At 53.5% G+C, this 25,303-nt stretch overlaps 1 protein-coding gene across 1 annotated transcript; it reads left to right on the top strand.

Annotated features, from left to right (window-relative positions):
* CDHR2 (cadherin related family member 2) lies at positions 1–25,303 on the top strand. The gene is made up of 32 exons (XM_039880021.1): positions 1–70; positions 4,530–4,596; positions 4,852–4,923; positions 6,259–6,398; positions 6,548–6,601; positions 7,841–7,930; positions 9,711–9,800; positions 10,199–10,324; positions 10,404–10,550; positions 10,631–10,706; positions 10,806–10,921; positions 11,044–11,277; positions 12,242–12,397; positions 12,479–12,640; positions 12,958–13,019; positions 13,251–13,494; positions 15,501–15,740; positions 16,886–16,955; positions 17,068–17,670; positions 18,447–18,518; positions 18,928–18,977; positions 20,360–20,511; positions 20,660–20,768; positions 20,861–20,949; positions 21,382–21,450; positions 21,563–21,640; positions 21,735–21,795; positions 21,881–22,005; positions 22,560–22,673; positions 22,755–22,835; positions 23,154–23,211; positions 25,030–25,303. The coding sequence occupies exons 2-32, from the start codon at positions 4,545–4,547 to the stop codon at positions 25,153–25,155; spliced, it is 3,918 nt and encodes a 1,305-aa protein (XP_039735955.1). The 5' UTR covers positions 1–70; positions 4,530–4,544; the 3' UTR covers positions 25,156–25,303.

Below are 25,303 nucleotides of genomic sequence, written 5' to 3' on the forward strand. Positions count from 1 at the left end.
GCCCCAGACGGTGCCCACCTGTGCTTGCTGGTGCCCATCCGCTGCCCCTGCGGCCCCTTCCGGGGCACAGGTAGGGACCACACAGCTCTGCTGCAGCAGGGCGTGGGAGAGCCTGCCAGGGGTAGAGACCGAGTGAGATCTTTGGAGCCAAGGCGACTTTTGGGGATCCCACCGCAGTCGGCTAGGAGCGTTGAGCTCAGAGAATGAGCACGGGCACTGGGTTGGGCAGCCCCGCAGTGAGTCTCAGCCTTTCTACCAGGCCTCAGTTTCCAATAATACCTCTTCCTGGGGTTCCGATTGCTCCCTTCCTCCCCTCCTAAGGCCATGGGTCATTTGGACTCACTGAACATTCTTCCCAGGATGGAAGGGAGGCAATTCCCCCAGGGAAATGAGTTAACTTGCTTGGGCCCCTTTCACAGGAAGCTCGAGGGGATAGAGTCTCCGTGGCTGAGCTGGAGGCCCAAGAGTTGGAGGATAAAGAGCTGGGCTGGGACTCTGGTTGACTGGGTGGCCTCTGTAACTCTTGTGGGCTTTGATTTCCTCATCTGTAGAATGGGGATGTGACCATGCAGGAAAGAAGCTAGAGAGGCCCCTTAAGTAGAGTTGGGCCTGTGGTCATGACTGACTCTGGTGCCACCTCAGCCAGCACTAGAAAGTGTCTGGTTGGGACTAACAGCTGGATGGTCCCCAGCTCTGGCTCATTCCTAGGCCTGGACACGTGTCTTCGCTTTCGTGTACCAAGTAGAGGCTTGGCTGGAAGCTGGGCTAGGTCTCAGCCTGCGCCTTGAGTCAGGGACTGCTGGGTTGGGTGCTGGCCACAAAGCAGGGGCTCAGGGATCACCAACTGATGGAAACAGACTGTGACCAGTGTGTGGACTCTGGTTCTTGTCCTCAGCCCCTGTCTCAGCAGGGAAACTGAGTCCCAGAATGGGTTATAGCTTGCCTGGGGTGGCACAGCAAGTAAGCGAAATGCTGGAATCTAAACCCAGGACCCTTTGACTCCATATCTGTCTTCCTGAAAATCAGCCTGGGTGATAGGCACTGGAGGGGGCCCCCAGCAGGATCCCGGTGGCCTCGGGGTACACATCCTTGTGCCAGGGCACCCTGGCTGGACTGCTGTCTGTCCTGCGTGTGCAGGCACAGCTCCCATGGGGTCAAGTGGAGCTCAGACCAGAGCTCGTCCAGGGACTCCTGGTCTTAGAGCCAATCTGGGTTTAACCCTCCACCCTTACCCTGGGCATCTCTGAGCTTCTCTGAGCCTCAGTTTCCTCACCTGGACCCTGGAATGACCATTCGTACAGTGGGGAAACATCTGTGAGAAGTACATGTGAAAGCAGAAGTAAAAGTGTGTAGTGAGCTGGAGGTGGCATACGGTGGTGGCTGAACCTGCCTGCTGGGGTCCTGAGGGGGAGAGGGGCCATCTCCCTCTCTGACCCTCCTGGGGGCCCCGTGCCTCCAAATTCTAGAAAGTCTTAGAGCTATGCGCTATTGAGAGCTGTGATTGACACCTCCTCCAGTGGAGGCCGAGGAGCCAGCCCTTCTCGGGCCAGAGGTGGGTGTGCCCGTCCAAGCTGGAGGGGCTTCCCAGGACCTGCATGTCTCATGGGGTGGGGTCCAGAAGCTGCCCTAATTCACCTCTGCGTCCTTTCTAAACTTTCCCCAAGCACCGTTTGAGAATAGGGAAAGAGGAGACGGGGAGGAAGCTGTAATTTCTAGAATGTAGATAGTCCCATTTTTCAGAAGACAAACTGAGAGGCAGAGAGAAGTAAACAGCTCCGGGGTGCGGCTGTGCAGTGACTGGGGGCTGGAGTAACACCACACCTGCTCCCCTCCCGTGTCTGGGGCTGCCTAGCACAGTGTGGCCTGGGATATGGCCTGGCCTGGGCATTGTCAAAGGCAGCTCCATTCCCTTCCTGTCCATTTGAATCTGCTCTGTCTCTTACCTCTGCTGAGGTACCAGGAGCTTAGGGGCCCAGAGAAGGGACACTAATGCCTGAACATGGCTCCACACCTGACCTGGCCTTAGAGGGGATGCATATGCAAATGCTTGGAGGAAGGACAGCATAGAGTGTGGAGCATTCAGTGCCATGGGCCAGAATAGCTTGTGTGGGAAGAGAGACAGACCCAGGACCTGTGAGAACCTGGCCTGCAAGGCAGAGGGGCAGGAAGGGTGCAGTAGCCAGTGGGAACCACGGTGGAGGTTTGAGCTTGAGGGGTGGCTGCTGCCCAGTGAGGTGGGGCAGGTTTATCCTGTGTCCTCCTCAGCTAATACAGAATGTACCGTTTTCTCAGGGGACCAATCCAGAGGATGACGCTATGGCTTGTAGAACTTTGGCCTCATTATGATCAAATGAGTGGGTGTTGTAAACATCTCTGTGAGAAAGAGGAGGCTGAGGCTAGGGAAACCCGGGGCTGAACCAGGCAGTACGGGAAGGAGAGGCAGGATGGCAGCAAGAAAGAGCACTGGGCTGGGTGTCAAAGGGGTGGCCTCCCAGCTCCTCCCCGACTGGCATGGAGGCTTTGGGCAGGAGTGTTAGTTTCCCTGGTACTCAGGCTTAAGGGGCGTTGACAACCATCTCTTCCTTCCAGGGGGATGGTGCGGACCTGATGCAGGGAAAGATTGTGTGTGGGCCGTATGCAAATGTAGTCATCATACTGCTCCTAGTGTGGCTTCTTGAGGCCCCATGACAATAGGAGAGGGGAAGTTGGGAGAATCTTTGATGAGTGATGCGTAGAAGGGGGAAGGGAAGGCTTCAGGGACCCTGCCTAGTGAAGCTCCTAGTTGAGGCTGTTCTTGCCAGCCTCACCCCCAGAGACTCTGCTTTGGGTTCTGATCCTATTACTGACTGGGCTACATCCCCTACCCTCTGGGACAACGGCGTGTTGAGGTAATGGGACAAAGGGCCAGCCATGGCATGTGGCCAGGTCAGCTCCCTGCCCCTTGGGGCGAAGTCCAGGGGGCAGGAGTCTCTCATCTTCTCAACAGCGCTGAGGCGAACTTTGCTGTGGTCAGGAACACACCTCACATACCTGCGGCTGCACGCTTTATCACTAGCTGTCCTGTGGCTGCTGACTCACCTCTGAAGAAGAGGGCATGAGAAAACAAAAGAGGTTGGGTAGAGGTCAGATCCAAGATCACACCACAAAGAGATGCCAGGACTGGCTGTGTCCAGCCAGTGGTGAAGTGCCCTAGGTTTTGCCCACACAGTGAATGCCAGCAGCCTGCCGCCATCACCAGTGCCCAACTCCATTGCATCTCCACTGCCAGCCCCCCCCCCACCGTCATCTCCGCCCCACATCCATCACTGCCACCAGCTCCACCTGCCTTTCCACCCGCATCGTCACAAACGTTACCAGCATGTCCACTCCCACCTCATCACCACCACCATCCCTCCCCCCAAACAAACTGCTGTCCCTGTCCCCAACCTGTCTCCAAACCAGCACCAGGACCACCTTGGTCACTATACTTGACCCCAACTCCATCACGCCAGCACCTCTACAGCATTATTATCTCCATCTCACGGACAATGGCTCATATGATTCTGAGGACTTATTAATTTCTTCTGAGCAACCCGGTCCATCTGCATTTTCCAACTTGGCTGACAGCATGTGGGCTGTCCCCAGCTATCATCTCTAGGAACCTTGGCAAGCCAGCGGTTTTCATAGCCACTTCCCAAGGGTATTGGCTAGAGTCACTCTGTGGATAGTGACTAAAATTGTAGTCCTTGGCTTTATCCACACTCAGCTCACTCTGTCCCTGACCCCTACATTTGGCCTCAGAGCATGAGTGCAGTGATGGGCACAGGGGAGAGATGGGAGCAGTGTCCATGGTGACTTCACTGGCAGTAACAGCCATAAGGTACAGATGACCCTACAAGATGCAGAAGGAAGGGATTTGCATTTGCTGAGCACCTACTGTGTGCCAGGTGCTGATCTGGCACATTCTATTCTCATTCGCCTGCCCCCCATCACTTATTAGTTATCCTTCCCATCTTACAGATGAAGAAACAGGTCATGGAAGGGCAGTCAATGCCTAGCGACGCTCTGCTGCTTCTCACCTCAGTGAACTTGAACTCTTCAAACAGAGAGGGTAGTGCAGTGGTCGAGGGAATGAATTCTGGATCCCAAATGACCTCTGTTCAGAGCGTGGTCTTATCATTGATTCTCTATGTGGCCTCAGGCAAGCCCCTTACTCTCTCAGCCTTGGTTTCTTAGCAGCCACCTGACAGTTGTGGGAATAACAAGATCATGTGTCTAATGTGCTTGGATCAGTGCCTGCTACTGAACTCTGGGGTCAAGTTCAGGGTCAGTCTCAGGCCGGGGCTCTGGAACAGGCTCAACTACCCTGCTAACTGTCTTGGTTTTCCCGACTCCCTGACCTTGGAACATCTGGAAAACGGTCAGAGGGTGATAGGAGCTTGGGGGAGAACCGCTGAGGGGTGGTGGTGGGTGGGCTTGGGTCAGACCCACAGGGATGAGGGCTCGCTTACTGAGGAAGCCCCTTCCTTTCCCAATGTCTCTTCCCCCAGGTCCCTCCAGACGGGATGGCATGGCCATGGCTTTCCTGCCTCTTGCTTCCTGCCTTTGCAGTGTCTGGTGGGTGCTCTTCCTCTCCTACCAGAGCAGCACTAACCTGGGGACCCTTGGGGTTCCCTCCTCAGCAAATACCCAGCTTCATTGACCCAGCCCTGTGCTTGGCTGCCCTGGGAAGGTCTGGGGAGGAATACAGACCCATTGGGTGAGCTGGGCTGAAGTTTGATCAGTGGGCTGGTGTGAGCTCCCACAAGGGCAGGTGGGGGGGTCAGTCTTTACAGTGGTGTCCAGATGTTCCAGTGCTCTGTGCCCCTATAGTGGCAGCCAACGTGGCCCCAACGTTCCTGTCCAACATGACATCAGTGACCCTGCCTGAGGACCTACCAGTGGGTGAGTAACCGTCCCTGTGCTTAGACTGTGCCAAACCCTTGCCCACTAGAGTGTCCCAGAGGCTCCTATGTGGGCTTGCTCCCCATCCTGCAGCTCCAGGGTGTGCCATGGGGCAAAGGTGGCCTGAAGGGAGTTTGTTCCAGTAGTTTGAATCTTTTCAGCATTTGGGTCATGGGCCCTCACACGGCATCAAATAATCCAGATTCACCCATGAGAATGGTCCTTCCATTTCCCATCTTTCAATCTTTCTGGTTTTCGCAAGGAGAAAGTATCCATTTGGTCCCAATACTTCTCTTACACCTCTCACACTGGCTAATCTCTCTCCACCCCTGCCTGTCCTCCCCCAACCCCCGCCCCAGAAGTTAACACCTTTGCTTGGCTCTTACTGCCTTTGTTTGTAGAGTTACCTTCTGTCTATGGCAAATGAGGTGGGTTTTCTATTTATAATAGTGATCTCACACTTGCTTTTAAAATAAGTGTATACGATAAGTGTAGTAAATTGACTAAAAGAAGAAAGAAGAGTCCTAAATAATGAGATGTGGATATGGTAAAGATCATGGCAGCGTACAGGAGTGAATGATGTTTGGGAAACATCATTTTGGACGAAGCCACAGGGACTGGGTACCAAATTCTCAGCAGGCAGGATATGAGCTGGGGAAGCAGAAATGGTAGATGACTATATTTATTGGGGTGTAGAGTCAGCTGTGCATAACAGACCCCCCTCACAGGTGTAAGCAAGGTCAGGGTTTATCATTTTCTCGCATACCTGTCCAGAGTAGTGAGTTCAGGGCTGTCAGAGGCTCTGTTCTCTTCCTCATGCTGTTCTGTGCTCTGTGCTTCTGGTGTCAGGCACTTTCTTCCTTCTGTCTTCAGGCTCTGCCTTCCTTAGGGTGTGGCACTCCTCCATGTGGACCAAGAGGGTCCACACCACACCCCAAGAGGGCCCGTCCCTTTCTTTTAAGGACGGGCTCCGGATTTTTACACACGCTACTTTTGCTCATGTCTGATTGGCCAGAAGTTAGCCGCATGCCCATACCTTGCTGCAATGGTACCTGAGAAATGAGGTCTTTCTTCTACTCTGTCATGTGTCCTGGTCAAAATCCAGGGTTTTTGTTAGTCTGAGAGAAAGGTGGGTGTGAATGCTGGGGGACAGTTTGCAGTCAGCAGAGTCGGAATCGGGATCCCAGTTATCCAAAGCTACCCGATGAAGGAAGAGACTGCATTAAAGAAGGTGGAACCCAGACTCTGCCCTGGGATTCAGAAGCCGGGTCTGGGGACATGAGTAAGGGTAGGGGATGGGCTTTGCAGCCTGGGCATTCCCTGTCCTGTCTCCAGGTGCCGAAGCTTTCTGGTTGGTAGCTAAGGACCAGGACGAGGACCCTCTGACCTACGGAATTAGTGGCTCCAATGCCTACTTTTTCACTGTCATCTCGAGCACTGGAGAAGTGAAGCTGGCCAGCCCACTGGACTATGAGGTAAAGGACAGTAGCCTGCGAAAGCCCCGCGACGGGGACAGGGAGACATGGGGAACCCTGGGAGCCAGCATCCGGTGGGGGGGGGCCCTGTCTGTGCTCTCACCCTGAGTGGGGGCTTACCTTGGGCCCTTTCTCTCCTCCTACTGCAGACACTCTACTTCTTCCCAGTCACCATCTCCGTGAGCGACGGTCACAACAACCCAGTGAGTGGAGGTGGCATGTGGAGGGGAGGGTGGTCCAGCGATTAGGGGACTGGGGCCCACTCCTGACTTTGTCCCCTGCCTCAAACAAGCAGAAAGAGTCCCAGAAAGAGTCTAACAAAAAAAGAATATTTATTTTAATCAAAATTATACTTGTCCACTTTAATTTGTTACACACCATTACCAAGATTTAAATCTTTATTACTAATTCAGTTATATAAGCACATGGTTTATATTATAAATGTAACTGTATTATTAATATACATTTTAACAAAAAAAGAATGCCAAATATCTCCCTATTCTAGCTTCTCTGAGATGATCACTTTCAATTCTTTCGGCTGAATGTGTTGGCACTGATTCTCATTTTTCTAAGTAACAGGTTTACACCACTGCGCCTTATGTGTGTGAAACTTGAGAGTTATGTCTTTATAACATATTCCCTAAGCCCCATCCATTTAAGATAGTCGTTTCAATGACTTGGATATTCAGGAATACATTCTCTCTGTAAACATCCCAAAAATTACAGGTAAAGGTCAAGTCCCTTTGGGCAACCCTCCCAGCCCCCTCCCACCTGAAGCCAGGTCTGGGTACATGAGGAAGGATGGGGAATAGGCTTTGTGGCCCGGGCCTTCCACTGTCACTGTGTTCTTTCATTCCCTTTCGATAGATGTTCGCGTACACATATGCATCTACAAAAGAAAGAGCACAGTTTTTTGCACATTTTTTGAAACCCATATGGGATTCTTTTGTACATACGGTCTTGAACTGCCTCGTCCATTTTACTACCTGCCTTGAACCTCTTTCTGTGTCTGCGCTTCACTGTCCCAGCCTGGAGACAGACCAGACCATGGTGCTTAGCTGGTCTGCTTTGATGGATACTTAGCTTGTCCACAGCTTTACACGATGGCAAACAAAGCTAAAATGAATATTCTTGCGATAAGAAAGGCACATTTTAGATTTTTAAAAAGTGACCTAATGAGGTCTGCAGCTGACACTCAAATGGTTCAGTAAACATGGAAAGAGAGAGAAACCAAACAATGAGCAAATCTGGATGAAGGGTGTGGGGAGTTCTTTGTACTATACTTGCAACTTTTCTGCAATTGTATCAAATAACAGGTTACCCCAAACATCGCCTAATTGTCCACCTGAGAAACTATGCCAATTTGCTCCTTGGCTCAGATGTTCCTCACTTTGTTTCAGGAGCCGACATTTTCTAGGCTTACCTGTGCTTTCTTCCTGCAGGTGCAGAAGGAAATGCAGGTGATCGTGGAGGACAGAAATGACAATGCACCTGTTTTCCAAAACACCGGTTTCTCCACTAATATTAGCGAGGTAACATCTGTCTTAATGGGGTGTGCGTCGGGGGGAGGCAGGCATCCTAGGAGCTCTTCTCAAGAGTAGGAAGGACCCAAGAGAGCCAGCAGGGGATCCGGGACCGGGAAAAGCACCTGCTAGAAGGGGTGGCTGCTGGAACCAGATTCAGGGGGATGTAACCCCATGAACTATAGGCACAGCAACATTTGACCATCAATCAGACTGCACTGGAATTCTTTCAGCTCTGAAAGAAAAAAAAATAGGATTGATTTTCTCACATATCTGAAAAATTTAGAGGTATATTTAGATTCAGGCATGGCTGGATCCAGGTACTCAAACCATGTCATCAAGAAGAGATTTCTCTCCACCTCTCTGCTTCTCTTGTTGCCTTCATTCTGGGATAGGGGGGCACGTCTCCCTTACAGTGATAAAAGTGTCTTCAGCAGCTCCAGGTTCACATCCCACCATTGTGCAGCTTCAACACAGACTGTCTCAGCCAAAAGCTTAGGGCTGACCCAGTGGCCCATTTTGGGTCATGCGCTCATCAGTCTGGAGGGATGGAATGCTCTGATTGGCTAGGTCTGTATTATGGGCTTTCCTCTTTAGTAAGGGGAGGCAGCCCACCTTGAACTGCATGGGCCGGGAGAGGCACCCCAGTGGTCCCTGAGCATCAAACAGTGCCCGCTCCCAAATCTTCATTACTATGTGGCTTCGAAGACCCATGAGTTAGGGCCCCAGGTGAAGCCAAGCAGCCATTTGCCAGGCTCTGATGGAGCACCTACTATGGTCCAGGTGCTATCCTTGGTGCTGAGAATATCTGGTGAACAAGACAGACCTGGTGGACACCCTCAGTAGCTCACATTCTAGTGAAGAGCACAGACACTAATCAAGGAAGCACTAAATAAGCAGGATTATTTTAGACAGTGTTGAACTCCATGAAACTCATAAAAAGGGAAAAGTGAGAGAAGGTGACTGAGGAGGGGACTGCTTTAGGTTGAATGGTTAGCAGAGGCTTCTCTGAGTGACACCTGAGCAGAGACCTACATGGCAAGAGGAAGCTGGCAATAGAATGCTCCAGGAAAAGGATGCTCTAGACCGGGGAACAACAGATGCGAAGGCTCTGAGGTGGGGATGAGCACTGAGTGTTCTAAGTACAGCCAGGAAACCAGCGAGGATAGAGGGTGGAGAGCAAGGAAGTGAGGTCAGAGAGGTGGGCAGTGGCCTGCCCGTGGAGGGTTATGGAAAATGCATAGACTGAATTCTAGGCAAAATAAGGGACCCATTGGAGGGTTTTTAGCACAAGAGCGATTCATGATTTTCAAAGATCTCTTTGGCCTCCATATGGAAAGAGTGAAGTGTGGACAGGCATTGCAGGGCCAGGTCCCAGGAGACAAAGGCCTTCCAAAAGAACCTTCCAGCTCTGCAGGGTGCTGTCTGTAAGCTACAGAGAGCTCACAAAGATGTCTGATCAGGAAAGTGACAGATCCTTGGTTCTAGAATGATCATTCTGCAAATCAGAAGCCAGCTCAAGTGGTGGGGAGGCTGCATGGGGAGAGGAGGAATGGGGGGAACTCTGTTCTATGCCCTTCTCCCCCCCACCACGCCCGGCCGCCTCCAGAGACCCAACCAATGTGTGAAAGAAAAGGAAACATTTGTGAGACACTGGGTTTCAGGCCCTGGAAGGTGCTGTCATATCCCTGTGGGACAGCTGGGGACACTGAAGCTCAGGGCCGGGGACATGACTTACTCGGGCGTGAAGGAGATGGAAAGCTCATAGGTGAAGAGTCCCTCGTTACAGACCCTGCCCATTGGCTCCCTGGTGTTCTCTGTGCTGGCGGTCGACAAAGACACCGGGTCTGCGGGCGCCGTGGTGTACTACATAGAAAGGGTGAGTGCCAAGTGTGGGCCCCACTGCTCCTCACGGCCACCAGGGGGCAGCATCTCCCACACAACCTGCAGGGGCCTGGAGGGCTCGGCAGGACCGCAGCTATGCAGTGGTCCAGCCCTGGTCCTTAAGCCTTCTATTGGACCCACTCTGGACAGAAGGAGGATACCTGCTGCAGACAGCACCCTTCTTCCCACCCTCTTGCCCAGGGGCACTGTCTGAGCCTTTCTCGAGTCTGTGTCATACCATCCAGTAGTAGAAACTAAGACTTGGAAGTGGAGGCTCAGAGAGGTTAAGTGACCTGGTGAAGGTCACAGGGCTGGCCAGTGGTAGGTCTCTCAGAGCAAGCGTTGGGGCAGGGCCATGGGGGAGCCAGGCCTGACCAGCCAGACCTGCCTCAGGTCATCCCTAGCACCTCGGACAGCCAGTACCTCTTCAAGATCCTGCTCAATGGTTCCATCATCCTCAACGGCAGCCTCAGCTACAACAACAAGAGTGCCTTCTACCAGCTGGAGCTGAAGGCCTGTGTGAGTGGGGTGCAGGCCCAGGCGCAGGTGGGAGGGCACTGGGACTGCGGTCCAGCTCACGAGGCCCATCTCCCCTCAGGACTCGGGAGGTTGGTACCAAAACAGCTTCATCACGCAGTGCTCTTCACCTGTCTTCCTGTCTATCTCGGTGATCGACCAGCCAGACCTGGACCCCCAGTTTGTCAGAGAGTTTTACTCGGCCTCTGTGGCTGAGGATGCACCCCAGGTGTGCTGGGGACCCGAGGGGAGATCCTGAGTGGAGACAAGAGGCAGAGAAAGGGTCTGTATGACCATGCCTCCTTACAGGGAACCTCAGTGCTGAAGGTGGAGGCCGTGGATAGAGACAAAGGCATCAATGACCGCGTGACCTACAGCATCTCCAGTGAGAACGAGGGTGGCCTCAGCCTGGGGCTGGGGCAAGGGAAGGGGTAGGGGCTCTGTCAGAGCTACTGAAAGCAGCTATTCCTGCTGCTCTTGCCAGACTCCACAAGGCCTGGCTGGTTTGACATTAGCCCAGATGGGGTGATCAGAGTCAGTGGTTCCTTGGACCGTGAGCAGCTGCTGGAGGAGGATGAGGAGGTGCAGGTGCAGGTCACGGTACGTGAGGGATCCACCACCTCCTTGCCCCCCCCCACTTTATAACCTCTGACCTTTGATCTCAACTCTCTCTGAGTGCTAGTTCTCTGACCTCTGACCTCTGGCCCCTGCTCTGTTCTCAGGCCACCGAAGAGCACCTTAACATCTATGGGCAGGAGGCCAAGGTGAGCATATGGGTCACGCTGAGGGTGACCGATGTCAATGACCACAAACCTGAGTTTTTCAACTGTAGCCTCCTGGCCTGCACCTTCACCCCTCAAGAGGCCCAAGTCAACTTCTCCGGCTCCGTGGACGAACATGCCTCCACGCGCATCCCCATCGACGACCTCACCATGGTGGTCTATGACCCAGACAAGGCAGGCGTACCCAGATGAGGGGTGGGGGGTGCGGGGGGGAGATGGTGGCAGACGGCCAGCGGAGGGAGGTGCAGACTGACCCGTAGTGTAAGGTGCCGTGGTGTGTGGTGAGGGGTGAGTGGTGGGTGATCATGAGTGGTGGCGAAAATCAGAGCTGTTGGGTGATACTTGGAAATGATGGGAGGTGCTGTGCTGGTGGGTAGTCTTGTGCTCAGGGCAGTGCTCGGTGGTGGCGAACAGAGAGGCAGTTGAGTGGAGGTTGGTACTGCATGCTGGGTAACGTTAAGTTTTTGGTGGTGTTTGAGGAGAGGGTGGTGCTGGGGGTTGGTGAAGTTGGGGTCAGTTGGTGTGTTGGGGTCGGTACTGGCTAATGGTAGATGAGGGCCATGCTGAGCCCAGAGCAGTCTGAGAAGTTGGAGGGTATTCTTAAGTGGAGGGTATTGAGTGGTGGGCAACTTGGATGGTACTGAATGAGGAACAGCTGTAGAAGGTGCTCGTTTGGTATGAAATGTGGAGTGGAGGGTAGGATTGGGTGGTGGTAGGTGGGTGGGCATGTTGAGTTGGTGGCTGGCAGTGAGTGGAGTGGTGGGGTGAGGAGTGGAGAGAGGTGTGGGTAATGGAGTGATGCTAGGTGTTGGTGTGGGTGTTGATGTGGGTGGCGGAGGGTGGTGAGGAGTGTCCCGTAAGGAAGTCTTATTGTGATGCTTCGTGGGAGTGGGTTGTGTGTGTGTCTAGGCTCTATCTCTGCAGCCCAACCCTGGGGCCCACAGAGCCCACATTTGTGGGGACTAATGACCAGCCCATCCTCCCGGGGCCCCGGGCCTCAGTCTTCTGAGCGCCCATCTTATGGGACCTTGGCAGGCAGGGTTTTCTAAAGCAGGAGGCTATGGCCAGGTCTTGGGGAAAAGGTGCGGGTGGGTGCGTTGCAGGGCGTGAGGTCCTTACCATATGGCCCACTCTACAGGGCAGCAATGGTACCTTCCTGCTATCCCTGGAGGGCGCTGATGCCGAAGCCTTCAGCGTGTCCCCTGAGCGGGCAGCGGGCTCGGCTGAGGTTCAGGTGCTGGTGAAGGTCCCGTCACTGGTGGACTATGAGAAGAAGACGGTGATGCTAGTGCAGGTGAGGGGTGCTCTGGGGCACTAGGGAGCTGAGGCCATGGGTGTTCTGGTCTCAATGCTTCTTCCTATCCCCCATCCTCAGGTCGTGGCCACTGACTTGGTCAGCGGGAACTCCTCCGTTGCCTTGGTGACCATCTACCTTAGAGACATTAACGACCATAGGCCCACATTCCCTCACAGCCTGTACAACCTCAGTGTCCCTGAGCACAGTGCAAATGGCTTTGTGGTCACCGACAGCATTCACGTGAGTGTTGAGGGACAGGGTCAAGACGAGTACATGAGGGACAGAGTCAAGATGGGCTGGAGATACACAGAAAAGCGCAGACCGGGGACTGTAGCCCTGCCCGAGTCTCCATATCATCTGATGCCTTCAGGTCCCAGGAAGCGTGCATCATGTGTGAGTGTGTATGGGGGTTGTGTGGGGATGCCTATGTGTGAATCTGTGTCAGGGTTCTCCCTGTGTATCCGGAAGCAGGATAGCTTTGTCCCCCAGTCATGCAATTGGCAGTGGGCACCATCATTTGCAAACAGTATGCCATTGTCTATGTCTCTACCTCACAGGCCTTTGACCCAGACACGGGCGAGGGGGGCCGCATCACCTACAGCCTCCTTCCAGGAAACGGGTGAGGTTTCAGAGTGGGTGGGTGGGAGTGAGCGGGTGGTGGGGCTAGGGTAGATGGATAAAATATAGAGCACCACTTACATCGTAATTTCAGATAAACAATGAATAATCTTTTTTTGTATAAGTAGGTTGTGAATGTTCCATGGTAAAATAAGTTTCATTGTTTAGTTGAAATTCAAAATTAAGTGAGTATGCTGTCTTTTTATTCACTCAATCTGGCCACCCAAAACAGGGCAGACATCTTCGAGGTGGATCCTGACTCAGGGACAGTGACAGTGAGAGACAGCGAGCTGCTGGACAGGGAGAAGCAGGGGGTGTACAATGTCACGCTGCAGGCCACAGACGGCGGGGGCCTGTCATCCTCCACCACGCTGCAGATCTACCTGCTGGACATCAATGACAACACGCCAGTGGTCATCGGCTCCTACATCATCTTTGTTCAAGAAGAGACGGGCAATGTCTCCGTGACCATCCAGGTGCGAGACAGCCTGGACCCGGTGGGTGGGATGGGGCAGGACACTGAGCCTGGCTCTGTAGTTGTTCTGGCCCTGGGTTGGAATCTGGGCTTTGCTGTGTGGCCCTGAGAAAGTCAGTCGGTCTCTCTGGGCCTCGTTTCCTCTTTGGAAAATGAGGGCAATTGTAGTACTTATTCCCAAGGTCATTGGCGAATAATGATGAGATGGATACTGGATGTAAAGTGTTCGACATAAAGCCTAGCCAAGAGCAAGCCCACAAAAATGTATTGCTCTTTTTAATTCAGGCCTCTGCTTCCTTCTGAAAAGGATTAGAAGTGGCTTAGTTGAAAAAATAAGATAAACAATGGAAGGAATAAAGAGAGAAAATAAGGATGGCATTGTTAAAGGACACAAAGGTAGACCTAGAACTCAGAGCCACATGATTACTAAAAATAGGCTGAAAATTTAGTTCTGAGCTTCCTAATGGCCAAAGTAAAAAAGGAAATGAGATCAATGGCTGGGGTCACAGAGTCTATGAGGTTAAAACCCACTATTGGCTCCAAAGGAGACTTCTCTGAATCATCTGAAAGGGAGTCTTGTGAGAAGCAGGAAGCCAGGTCATCAGAATAACATACATGTGGCCACGGAGCCCACCCATCTTTCTGGGGCTGTGTGCTTTCCAGAGCACGTTCTCATCCCTGATCTTCTGACAGGCTTTGTGAAGTAGATGCTCTAATGGTCCCCATTTCACAGAAGGAGAAAACAGGCCAAAGAGGTTAAGTGACTCTTCTGTGCTTGTACAGCCAGTGAAGGCAGCACTGGGTTGGGGATCAGACTTCCCTGCCCTGAGACCTGGGCATTTCCCCGCTGCTCTGTGATGCTTCTCATCCTGGTGTGTGAGCTCCTTGGGCGGGAGTACGTCAGATCTGCTGCTGTAACCACAGTGCCCAGCATGAACCCTGAGAAATGCTTGGTGAAGTAGCTGGCCTGAGTTCAGAGTGCTGAGGGATGAACAGATGGGGTCAGGCTTTTGGAAAAACCATTTCTGGCTGCCTACTCAGGAGGCATTTAATAAACAAGATTCTAGCAGAACTGAAATGAAAGAGCTGAGGGTGGGGGTGGTCAGGGACAAAGGGGAAAGAATTGATTCCAAGTCAGAGTAGCCCAGCTCTGGATTCAAAGCCACGTTTGCTGAGCACCTACTAGGCACCAGTTCCTTTGCTGGGCCCTGAGATGCATCCACCATAATCTTGTCCCCAGGTGACTCTCAGGGGAGAACACTGGACAGTCACCCAGGGGTGTCACCTGTGCTGTGTTGAAGGTAGCACAGGGATAATGGAGGCCCGAGGGAGGTACCAACCTGGCCTGGAGTCAGGTAGAGAAGGTATAAAAGGCGTTCAGGGTGAGGGCGTGGGCAAAGGCCCAGTGGCGTGAATGAACCTATTGTATCCTCTGTGCTGAATCACTCCAAAGACGAACCAAGCGTGCATTCAGGACACTGGCAGGACACCACACGCACACACACACACACACACACACTGGGTAAAGATTCAGCTGTTTAAAAACTATAGCACCGAAGTAGTCATCATGGGAAAATCAGAATCATGTCAGACTTCCACTCATTTTATGTTCGTTTGTTTGTTTAAATTTTTAACTCCATCATATACTGCCCCCATGCACCCCTCCCCACTAGAATATCAGCTCCATAAGGGGACTGTCTTGATCCTGGCTTGATTCCCAGTGCCTAGAACAGGGCTGGGCACATGGTAGGTACACAGGAAACATTTGTTGGGTGAACGAATGATCTCGGTGCTTAGGATCTCAGAAGCTCTTGCAAGCTGTTAATCTGACCCTCTTAGTTGGAAGACTGAGGCTGAGAGATTGGTTAGCAACCACTGGCTTCAGGCCCAGTCACTGCCCTCGTGCGCCAGCACTGGAAGGGGAGGCCAGACTGCAGGGGGTGGCTGGGAGGCTGGGAGACTGGCGAGCACCTGATGGCTGCTGCCCTATTCCGCTTGTCTGCACAGGCTCATGACGACGACCAGCCAGGCACCAACAACAGCCGTCTGTACTTTAGCTTGCTGCCCAGTCCCTACAGCCACAACTTCTCAGTGGACCCTGACACAGGGCTCCTCAGAAACCTGGGACCTCTAGACAGAGAGGCCATTGACCCTGCCCTGGGGGGTCAAATTGTGCTGACGGTGCGTGTGTCCGACTGTGGCGTGCCTGTCCTCAGCACTGAGGTCAATGTCACCATCACTGTGGAGGTAAGGCTTGGCTCAGCTGGGGGCGGGGGGCTAGGATAGGCTTCCAAGCAGATGGCCAGCTCCCTACCTCCCCTCAACTTAAGTGGCATTTTGTGAGTGCGTAGGTCCTTTTACATCCCTGAACTAGTCCTTGCCATGGTCTTGTGAGCAGGAACTACTACCCCATTTTTCAGTTGAAGACATTGAGGCCCAGAGAGGTCAAAGTCACACATGAGGCAGAGGCAGGGCCGGATTTGACTCGGAGCTGTGCTCTTAGCCACTCCAGCAACTTAGGAAAGTCTTAAGAATGCAGCTGACCATGTGCATGGAGCCAGTCACACCGTTTCTGGGAAATCACCCTTAGAAAACATGTCTGGTTAAGGAGAGGAGGGCTTTATTTTCAAAGATATCTGTTCCCCCATTATTTGGAAAAAACTGAAAGCAAAAGCAGATGCCTGTGGACTCCCTGGGGGAGGAGGGCTGGAACAGTCAAGGGCACCCCTTCACATACCAGTGTTAGGGGTGAAAGCAGTAGGTGGAGTCGGCTCCATGCTTTGACAATAGTGGCAGCGCTTTGTCTGTGCAGGGTGGCCAGGCTGGAGAGGGAAGATGAGAACAGAAAACAGTGGGCATCTGAGGGCAGGACCAAATCTCAGCCCTGGCAATACCTGACTGAGCACAGAGCGAGTATTGAGTGTTGTGGGATTGGCTCAAGGCAGGAGGGACAGAAGGAAAGAGGGGATGAGGGAAAGCTTAAGCCCCAGGGCCTGTGCAGAAACACAGTGGGATTGGTGCCAGTACAGTAAATCTGAGAGATGGGAGTTGAGCTGGGCCAGACGGGGGGCCACTGGTGAGAACTCAGAGCCATCCTTCCAGAAAACAGGGTCTAAGATGGCCCCGAGCCATGGTCAGAGAAGAAGAGAGGAGGTGGGTCTCCTTGAAAACTTCGCAGGTCCCACCACGGGTCTCTGAGCCCCAGGCGTGAGACCTGGGCCGGTTCCTTCTTCGCAAAGGCTGCTTCATCATCTGTGCAGTGGGTAATGCCGCCTCGGGGGACCAGAGTCTATGCCTCCGGCCAGAGGAGTGGGTTTCTCTGACTGGCTCTGGGGAGGCTGAGCGCTGGGGGCTCCTGAAGTCCCCGAACTCAGAGCTCCCCCTGCCTACAGGACATCAATGACAATCTGCCTGTCTTCACCCAGTTGAGTTACACCTTCCCGGTGAGGGAGAGGGACCCAGGTAAGTCTTCCCTGGGCCAGGGAGGGCCTGAAACGCCCAAGGGAGGTGATCACAGGGGGTGCCTCCAGTGGCCTTGCCAGGGGTCTCTCCAAACTCTGCCCCTCATCCACAGGAGTGCTGGTGGGCGTGGTGAAGGCCTGGGATGCAGATCAGACGGAAGCCAACAACCGCATCAGCTTCAGCCTGTTAGGGGGCGGTGCCAACTTCATGCTCCGGGGCTATGTGCTGGGGTCTGGGTGGGCTGAGGGCCGCCTCTGGCTGCCCTCAGATGTGAGCCTGGACTATGAGACCCAGCCCTCCTTCAATCTGACAGTGATTGCGGAGAACCCAGACCCCCAGGGAGCTGAGGCCACGGCAGGAATCTTTGTGCCTGTGGAGGACGTGAATGATGAACCACCCACCCTGGACGCGTCCTCGCTCCAGGGCATTCGTGTGGCTGAGAATGGCTCGCAGCACGGCCTGGTGGCTGAGGTGGTTGCCCAGGACGTGGATACACAGGCCCAGCTGGAGGTGCAGCTTGTAAACGTCATCTGTACCAAGGCCGGGGTCAACGTGGGCAGCCTGTGCCATGGCTGGTTCTCTGTGCTGGCCAACGGCTCTGTGCTCATCAATCAGAGTGAGGCCATCGACTATGAGATCTGTGACCTAGTCACGCTGGTTGTGCGGGCCTATGACCTCACAACGGATCCCCGCTTCCAGGCCTACAGTGACAACGGTGAGGCGGCCTGGCCTGCAGGGCTCGGCAGGCTGTAGCACAGGGGTTGTAGGGGGCAGCCCTGGGCTGGAACCTGCAAAGTCTGGGTTCAGATGCTGGCTCTAGCCCTTGACAGCTGTATCACCGGGAAAGTCAGGTTGCCTCCCCAAGCCTCAGTTTTTCCATCTGTCAGGTGGGGTTGGCTGTGCAGATCAAATGAGAACATGTCTATAAAGTGTTTAGTGCAGAGCTTGGCACATAGGAAGCACTTAATGAATATTATTATTTCGTGAGGTTGTGTAAACGAAAGAGCACACTTCAGAGTCAGACGTGTACTCGTCTCCCACCTTTGACACCAAGTAGCAATAATAATCCTATTAATGGCATATACTGAGTCCTTACTATAGCCAAGAGCTATGCCAGTCACCTTGTAAGCATGTCTTAATTTTATTCCCACACGACCCATGAGGTAGGAGATCCCTATTCAATTTTATGAGGAAATTGAGGCACAAAGTGGGCAGTTCAATAACCTAACTTACACAGCTAGATAATGTTATGGCTGGGCTGGGCTCCATCCTGGCCCATTGGCCTAGCCGTGTGACCTTGAATAAGTTTCTTACTCTCTCTGAAGTCCGGGAAGGAAACTCCCTTCCACAAAGGCCAGATGTCAGGAGCTGGGAAGGGAACTGAACATGGGTGATGCCTGGGAGGGAGACTTCTGGAAGCATGGCTGAGGCCCATGCTTTCTGGGTGAGGCCTTTGCCTAGAGACCAGAGCCAGCAAACCTTGTCCCCTAGGAAGCCTCCCCATTGCCATCGAGGACGTCAATGACAATGCACCCTATTTTCTGCCTGACAATAAGACTTTTGGTAAGCAGCAACCCTCTCCCTCCCCACTCGCACTGTGCTCTGCCAGGACTGCCTTTGGTTAACTCCCTTAGACCCTTCTCAAGCCCCAGGGAGCCCTTGGAAAGGGAGGAGGCCTCCTATCCTGCTTTCCCACAAGGTTCCAACAGGAGGGGAGACCCGAGTGTTCACCTCGGTGCTGCCCCCAACTCATCTCTAACCCTGGGCCAGGCTTTCCCTCTCTGGGCCTCAGTTTCCCCATCTGCACAATGGGAAGTGGATGACCTGATAACTAATGGTTCGGGGGTAGTTGTCATGAGGGTCTCTGGTTGTAGAGAGCTTGAGGGCAGGTTTGGGGGGATGCGCTGCACTCGTGGTCAGCATGTGGGCACTGGTCCTGACCCCACTGACCCCTTCCTGTCCGTACTTGTAGTGATCATCCCGGAAATTGTGATGCCCAGCCATCAGGTAGCTTCCGTCCGGGTAAGTCCTTGGCTCCAGCCTTTGTGTCACCTTAGCTCCAGGAGACACAGGGCTAAGACCTTCAGACCTTTGAGCCGCCCCCAAAATGTCTTAACACTGGAAAGGAAATTTATTGGCTCCAACATATGAAAAGAAAACCCCAGAATGGAAATGAACATGCCTGCCTAATTGATATGATTAAACTTCATTAATTGTTAAATTTAGTATTCATAAAAATTTCATGACCATAAAAACCACTTGCAGGCTAGATTTGTCTCACCACACCAGAATTCCTGAGTATTACAGAGAAATCATAGTAACTGTAAATTAAATGAGTTCCTTGTAGTTAAATAATTTCCAGAGAAACATCATAACAGGATTTTCAGTTTTTTATGGTGTTGGATGCAGGTATATTTATTAGAGGATGGTAGTTATGCCATGCGATGGGTGTGGCGTTCCACACAGCCTGGGGCCTTGGCCAGCCGGGCCTCTTTGTGGCCTGGGGAGCCGCCACGCCTTTCTGGAACTCAGTTTCTCTCAAGGACAAGAAGCTGGCAGTCACCTCTTAGAGCTGAGAGGCGGTGGCGTCTGGTTCCACTGCCTGCGCTGTGGAAAGGGCTCAGGTGTAGGAGTTGTGCAGCCTGGCCTGCCTCCCTGCTTAGAGCCGAGTCTTCGGTAGGATACGGTCTCTCTCGGAGGCTCGGTTTCCTTCCAGAAACTGGGATAGTAATTCTTCTCCCTTTCTAGATTCTTGCAAGCCTCTTAAACAGTTTTTCAGTCTTCAGCCAATTGCCTTCCAATGTCATGAGTCTGGCCATGGCTTTGAAAAATTTTCTTGAAATCAACTCTTTTTGAAACTTAAACACCAGCTTTGGCCTTGTCCTGGACAGTGACATCAGTGGATTTGTGGCTCTGCATGTTGGCTATATTTTTTTCTAGAAGGCACTAGAAGGAATAAACATGTTTGCAGCCTCACTCCCTCCCGTCCCCACCCCCCCGCCCCGCCGCTCCCAGTCATTTCATGATCCGCTAAGGGAATGAATTCATGCTCACATCAGTAAGCACTGAAATGAAGGCTGCAAGAGAAGGTGCCTGGCACACAGTAGGTGCTCAGGAAGCCTGAGCATCCCGTGCTTGTGCGTGTGTGTGGCAGCAGGTTGGGGGAGCAGGGCAGGATTTCCATGTGAAAGGGACTTTGGGTGGTTGCCTGCTCAGTTGGGAGGCCAGAGCCAGGGAGTTGCCCAAACCTGAATTTGTTTAAAGCATTTTCTCAGTTGAGGTGGCATGGAAGGCTAATAGAGATTATGGGGACCAGCCGCCCAGGCCACCATAGCCTCTGATTCCTGCTGGGGGCGTTGGGGTGCCTGGCCTGGTCCACAGAGGTTGTCTACTCTTGTTCCCAGGCCAGAGACGATGACTCAGGGAACAATGGGGCCATCCTGTTCTCCATCCTCCAAGCGGATTTCGTCACTAAGGATGGGGCCGTGATCGCTTTCAATGGCTTCTTCCGAATCTCCACCTCCTCAGAGGCCAACGTGTTCATTGGCAACATTGAGTAACTGCGGGCAGCCCCTGGATGGGGGTGGGGCGCAATGGGGGGCCCTCAAGGCAGTGAGTTCCTCACCCTTGGAGGTATATAAGTAGGTTTCAGAGAACTCCAGCTTGAGTTCCAAGACTGTGCTGTGCCCTCTTACCTTACATAGGCTGGTGACCAGCCTTGATTCCACTCTCCAAGGCACCTACCAAGTGACAGTTCAGGCCCAGGACAGACCTTCCGTAGGTCTTGCCCAGGAAGCCAATATCACCCTGAATGTGAGTGTTGGGCCCTGTCTCCAGCCCCCAGTGCCCTTGGCCAGCCGCTGGGTTCCTTGTGCCTCGTTGCTCCCCATGCCCTCCTCCCACAGCTCTTCACTGTGGACCAGAGTTACCGTGTGAGGCTGCAGTTCTCCACGAACAAGGAAGAAGTGGGCGCCAACATGGAGGAGATTAAGGCGTAGGTCTGGTGCACCTGCAAGGAGACTTTGGGGGAAGAACAGGGCCTGGGAGCCTGGTCCCTGATAAGACCTTGATAGAACGTCTCTCAGCCCTGTCCCAGACTCACACTATATCTTGTCCCTGTCTTTAACCTTATGACTGCACTTCCTTTCTGCATGTCCCCAGAAGCCAGTGGTTGGCTGGGCAGGGAGAGGTCTAAATAGGGCTGCCATGTACGGTCGTTAAGGCTCTGCACTGCACAAGGGCTCTCTGCTTGCTGGGGCTTCCTTGTCTCTTTGTCCAGGGGTGCTATGTGCTTAGCCAGGGAAGCCATCTGGGGAAATTGCCCCTTTCTAATTTATACAATCCTAATTCCACTGACAGAGCCCCAGCCACAGGCCTAGGTTAGGGCCCCTCCCCCAGGCTTCTGTGACACATGCGCCCTTTGTAGGGCTCTCGCCCAGGCGACCAGGACTACTCTCTACGTTGTGGACATTAAGGACATAGTATCCACAGCTCGGTGAGTGCCTGCGGGCCCAGTGGTTGGGATGAGGAAGAGAAGCTGCAGCAGGAGGGTCCTGCTGGGTGTGGTGATCCTGGGCTGCTGACTCTTCACTCCCACCCCATTCCAGGGCCCGAGGCCGTTCCTACCTTGACGGCTACTTAGTCTTCCCAAATGGGTCAGCCCTGACACTTGATGAGCTGAGCGTGTGAGTGGGGTTGCCCTTGGGGTGCGCAGGAGGGTGACTAGGAAGCCTGTGGGATGCTAATGTCCCTCGGGCCTGAGCGGGGCTCTGTGGACAGGATGATCCGGAGTGACCAGGACGCACTGATGCAGCTGCTGCAGCTGGGGCTGGTGGTGGTGGTGAGTGTCCGCAGGGTGGACGTAATGGGAGAGTGGGGCAGGGGATGTTGACCCCAGAGCCTCCCTCACACGCCTTCTCTTCCAGGGCTCCCAGGAGAGCCAGGAGTCAGACCTGCCAAAGCTGCTCAGTAGCGTCATCATCGGATTGGGAGTGGCTTTGCTGCTGGTCATTGTGATCATGACCACGGCCCTTGTGTGTACCCAGAAGAGGTGCTGCTCCCATTACCCTATGTCTCCAGCCCAACCTCTCCCAACCCCCAAGACATCCAGCCCAACCTCTCCCAACCCCCAAGACATCGGAGGGTGGGTTGGGGTTGAAAGAACTTGGGCTTAGATGTCAGGTATGTCTGTATTCAGTCCCCACAAATCTGTTGTGACATCTTGGGCCCGAGCCTCAGTTTCCTCATCTGCAGAATGAGTATGACACTAGCTTCCTCAAAGCCCTCAAGGAAGCTTTGTGTATCTCACACCCAATAAGATGTCTGGCATATACTATGCATTTAATAAATGCTGCTTTGTTTTCTCTTTCCAATACATTTGCAGTCAGCAGCCACATCTGGGTTTGATTCTAGGCCTTACCACTAGCCAACTGTGTGGCCTTTGGTGAATCCTTTCCTTTCTCTGGCTCTTACTTGTACCCTCTGCAAAGTGGAGCCAACTCTCTCACCTGCCAGGGTCATCGTGAAGTCACACTCCCAGGGCCTGTACTGGGCACACAGTGGGTGTGCAGGGAAAGTAGTGATCCCTTTCCTGGTTCCCCACAGATACCACCGGAAGCTTCGGGCTACAAAGGCTGCCTACGAGGCCCAGAGAACAGTGGCGGGGGTGATGCCCTCAGCCTCTGCCATCCCTGGGACTAACATGTACACCGCTGAGAGGTGAGCAGGGCCTGAAGGCTGGGTAAGAGGCTCCATGGGGCAGCTGAGGTCCATGGCCGCTTGACTAAGCCTTCTCTCCAGGGCCAATCCCATGCTGAACCTCTCTACCATGGACCTGGGTTTTGAGTCCCAATCCTCCTTCAGCGACCTGGACTGTATCAGGTGAGCAATGCCCCTCACAGACAGGCTGTTTGGTGGTGGCGATGGTGATGATGATGGTGGTGATGGTGGTGGTGATAGAAGTGATAGTAATGATGGTGATTATGGACATGGTGATGATGGTAGTGATGGTGGTGACAGAGGTTTGGGTGATGGTGGTGGCGCGATGGAGGTGGTGGTAGTGGTGATGGTGGTGATGGTGATGATGATGGTGGTGGTGGTGGTGTGGCGGTGAAGGAGGTAGAGGCAGTGGTGGTTCTTGACCACAGACAGGAAGGACTGGGCCTGCCAACTATCTGAACTCTATCATCTCCCCTACAGCCACAACTCCCTGGATGACAACTCTGTGGACCTGGAAAAGGACAAACAGGAAATCAAGGCAAGATGGGGGATGAGTTGTTGTTTGGGGATTCTGAATTGGGGGCCTTTGCTAAAGGGGTGGGGTTCAGGACAGAGCAGAAGGACCTGCTGCTGACTTCGGCCCTGGGACACCCTATGGCTCTGTAATGGGGTCCAATCCTTGCTCCTCTACTGTTCATTGTGACACCGGGTGCTGGTGACTTCTCCCTCTGGTTCTGTTTTCTCACCTGTAAATGGGGATCGGAATGCCAAACACCCAGGGCTGTTGTGAGGATGAAATAAGAGTGGGCATAAAAACCACCTGGCACAAAGCATGTGCTAAAAAATCTGGTTCTCTACCTTTACATCCTTTATATAAAAGCTGGAGGGGCGGGGGAAGAGATCTGGAGATGAATATAACCTAGTGAAGGAGAGAAAGTAGGCTCAGATAAACAATAGTACCATCATTTGTTCAATAGGTTAGTTGGTTCAATTAAATCAAGAGTTCACACAGCCTGGGCTGCTGACTGGAATCGTGTGGGGAGCGCTTCAGAAGCACGGGGTCACAGCCCAGGCATTCTGACCTGATGGCTGAGGTGGGCCTGGCATGAACCTGTTGTTAAAGCTCCAGGGGTTCTCACCTGCAGGCAGGATTGAGAAGCACCAGAGCAGATCATGGGTAGGGTGGGGCATGGCTCTACTCCCTAGAGGGGTGGGCCACCAAATCCAGAAGGAACTACTATCTCTCCTTCTCACTTTGAAAACCACCACTGGAGTAGAAGCACTAAGGCCCATTGAGCTTTAATAGTCTGCAGTTCTGTGTGCCTGTGGGTGGGGGTGGGGGAGTGCGAGTAGGTATCCACCAACCATTCACCTTATCCACTCCCCTCTGGGTGCTGCCTTCAGCCAGGCCTTGCTCTCTGGGGGTCCCCATCCTTCCTTCATGCTTCAATACTTACTTTTTCCCTTGAGGATGCCTTACATGGAAGGACTTGGTCGACCACAGCCTCTTGTGGGCATTAAAATACCAGAACACTGCACAGGGACCTGACTGTAACATGGAGGCCTCCAAACAGGCCCCCAAGGACGGGGGTCATAGATAGCAATCCAGGCTGCCAGGCAGCAGTGGAGGCCTCTGGTTGGATGGCTCATCTCTGGTTGAAGACGGTTTGAGGCAAAAACTCCAGCGAACATGTCTAGAGAGAACTGAGGCATAAGAGAACAATTTTGACTGCCAGAGCTGATGGCCAGACAGGTGACTCCTGGAGAGGCCAAAGCTGACCCCCAGAGGGGAGTGGAGTCGGAGGCCCCAGCACTTTGGCTGGACCTGTGGGCTGGGGAGGGGCAGAGAGCTCTGAAAGAAGAGTCTGGAGAAGGAAGATGCCAGGCTATTGAGAGCCTTCAAAGCCAGGAGAGAGCCGAAACTGTCTGGGATGGCAGGGGGTTCGTCGTTATTTCCAGAAGCTGCCTGAGGCTCTGCTCCCTCTCCTGCAGCAGTAGGTGGGCTTTGGGGTCTCTGGGAAAGCCCAAGAGGCCATGGGTGCCTGCCATGGGGAGCAGGTGACAGGAAGTGAGGTGGACTGACTCCTTGGCACAGGACCTAAGGCCTGGCATTATTCAGGACAACGTGCTGCTGTGCCCACGGATGGGGCAAAGGCCAGAGTAGATCCCTCCTAGGCCCAGCCCTTCACCTGAGCCCAAGTGCGTCTCCAGTGGCCACAGAGACCTCTGGGACACACCCAGGAAACAGGCCCCAGGAGGAGCCAAGGAGTCTTCAAGCCCGCCCACACACTTAGGGCCTGGGGAGATTACCCCACCTGGCCTCTGCCCTTCATACCTCTCCTCTCTCTCCCCACAGGAGCCCCTGCACAGTCCTACAGCATCAGATGCAGAGCCCCTGAGCGCAGTGCTGTCAGGAAGGAACGGGGGCACCGGGGGACACCTGTCCTTCACCAACGCTGGCCTGGACACCACAGACCTGTGACGGGGGCCCTTCTACAGAGCTCCACATGGGCCCTGACTCTTCTAGTCTACCTCGGAAGAGGCCCTGTCTCCCCCAAACTATACCTACCCTCTCTGAACTTAATAATACATTGTGTTGATCTGCCCCCTTCTGCTTGTAGCTAATCACA

This window comes from Pteropus medius, unplaced genomic scaffold (genome assembly GCF_902729225.1).
Source record: "Pteropus medius unplaced genomic scaffold, Ma_sr-lr_union100, whole genome shotgun sequence".
Lineage (NCBI taxonomy): Eukaryota > Metazoa > Chordata > Mammalia > Chiroptera > Pteropodidae > Pteropus > Pteropus medius.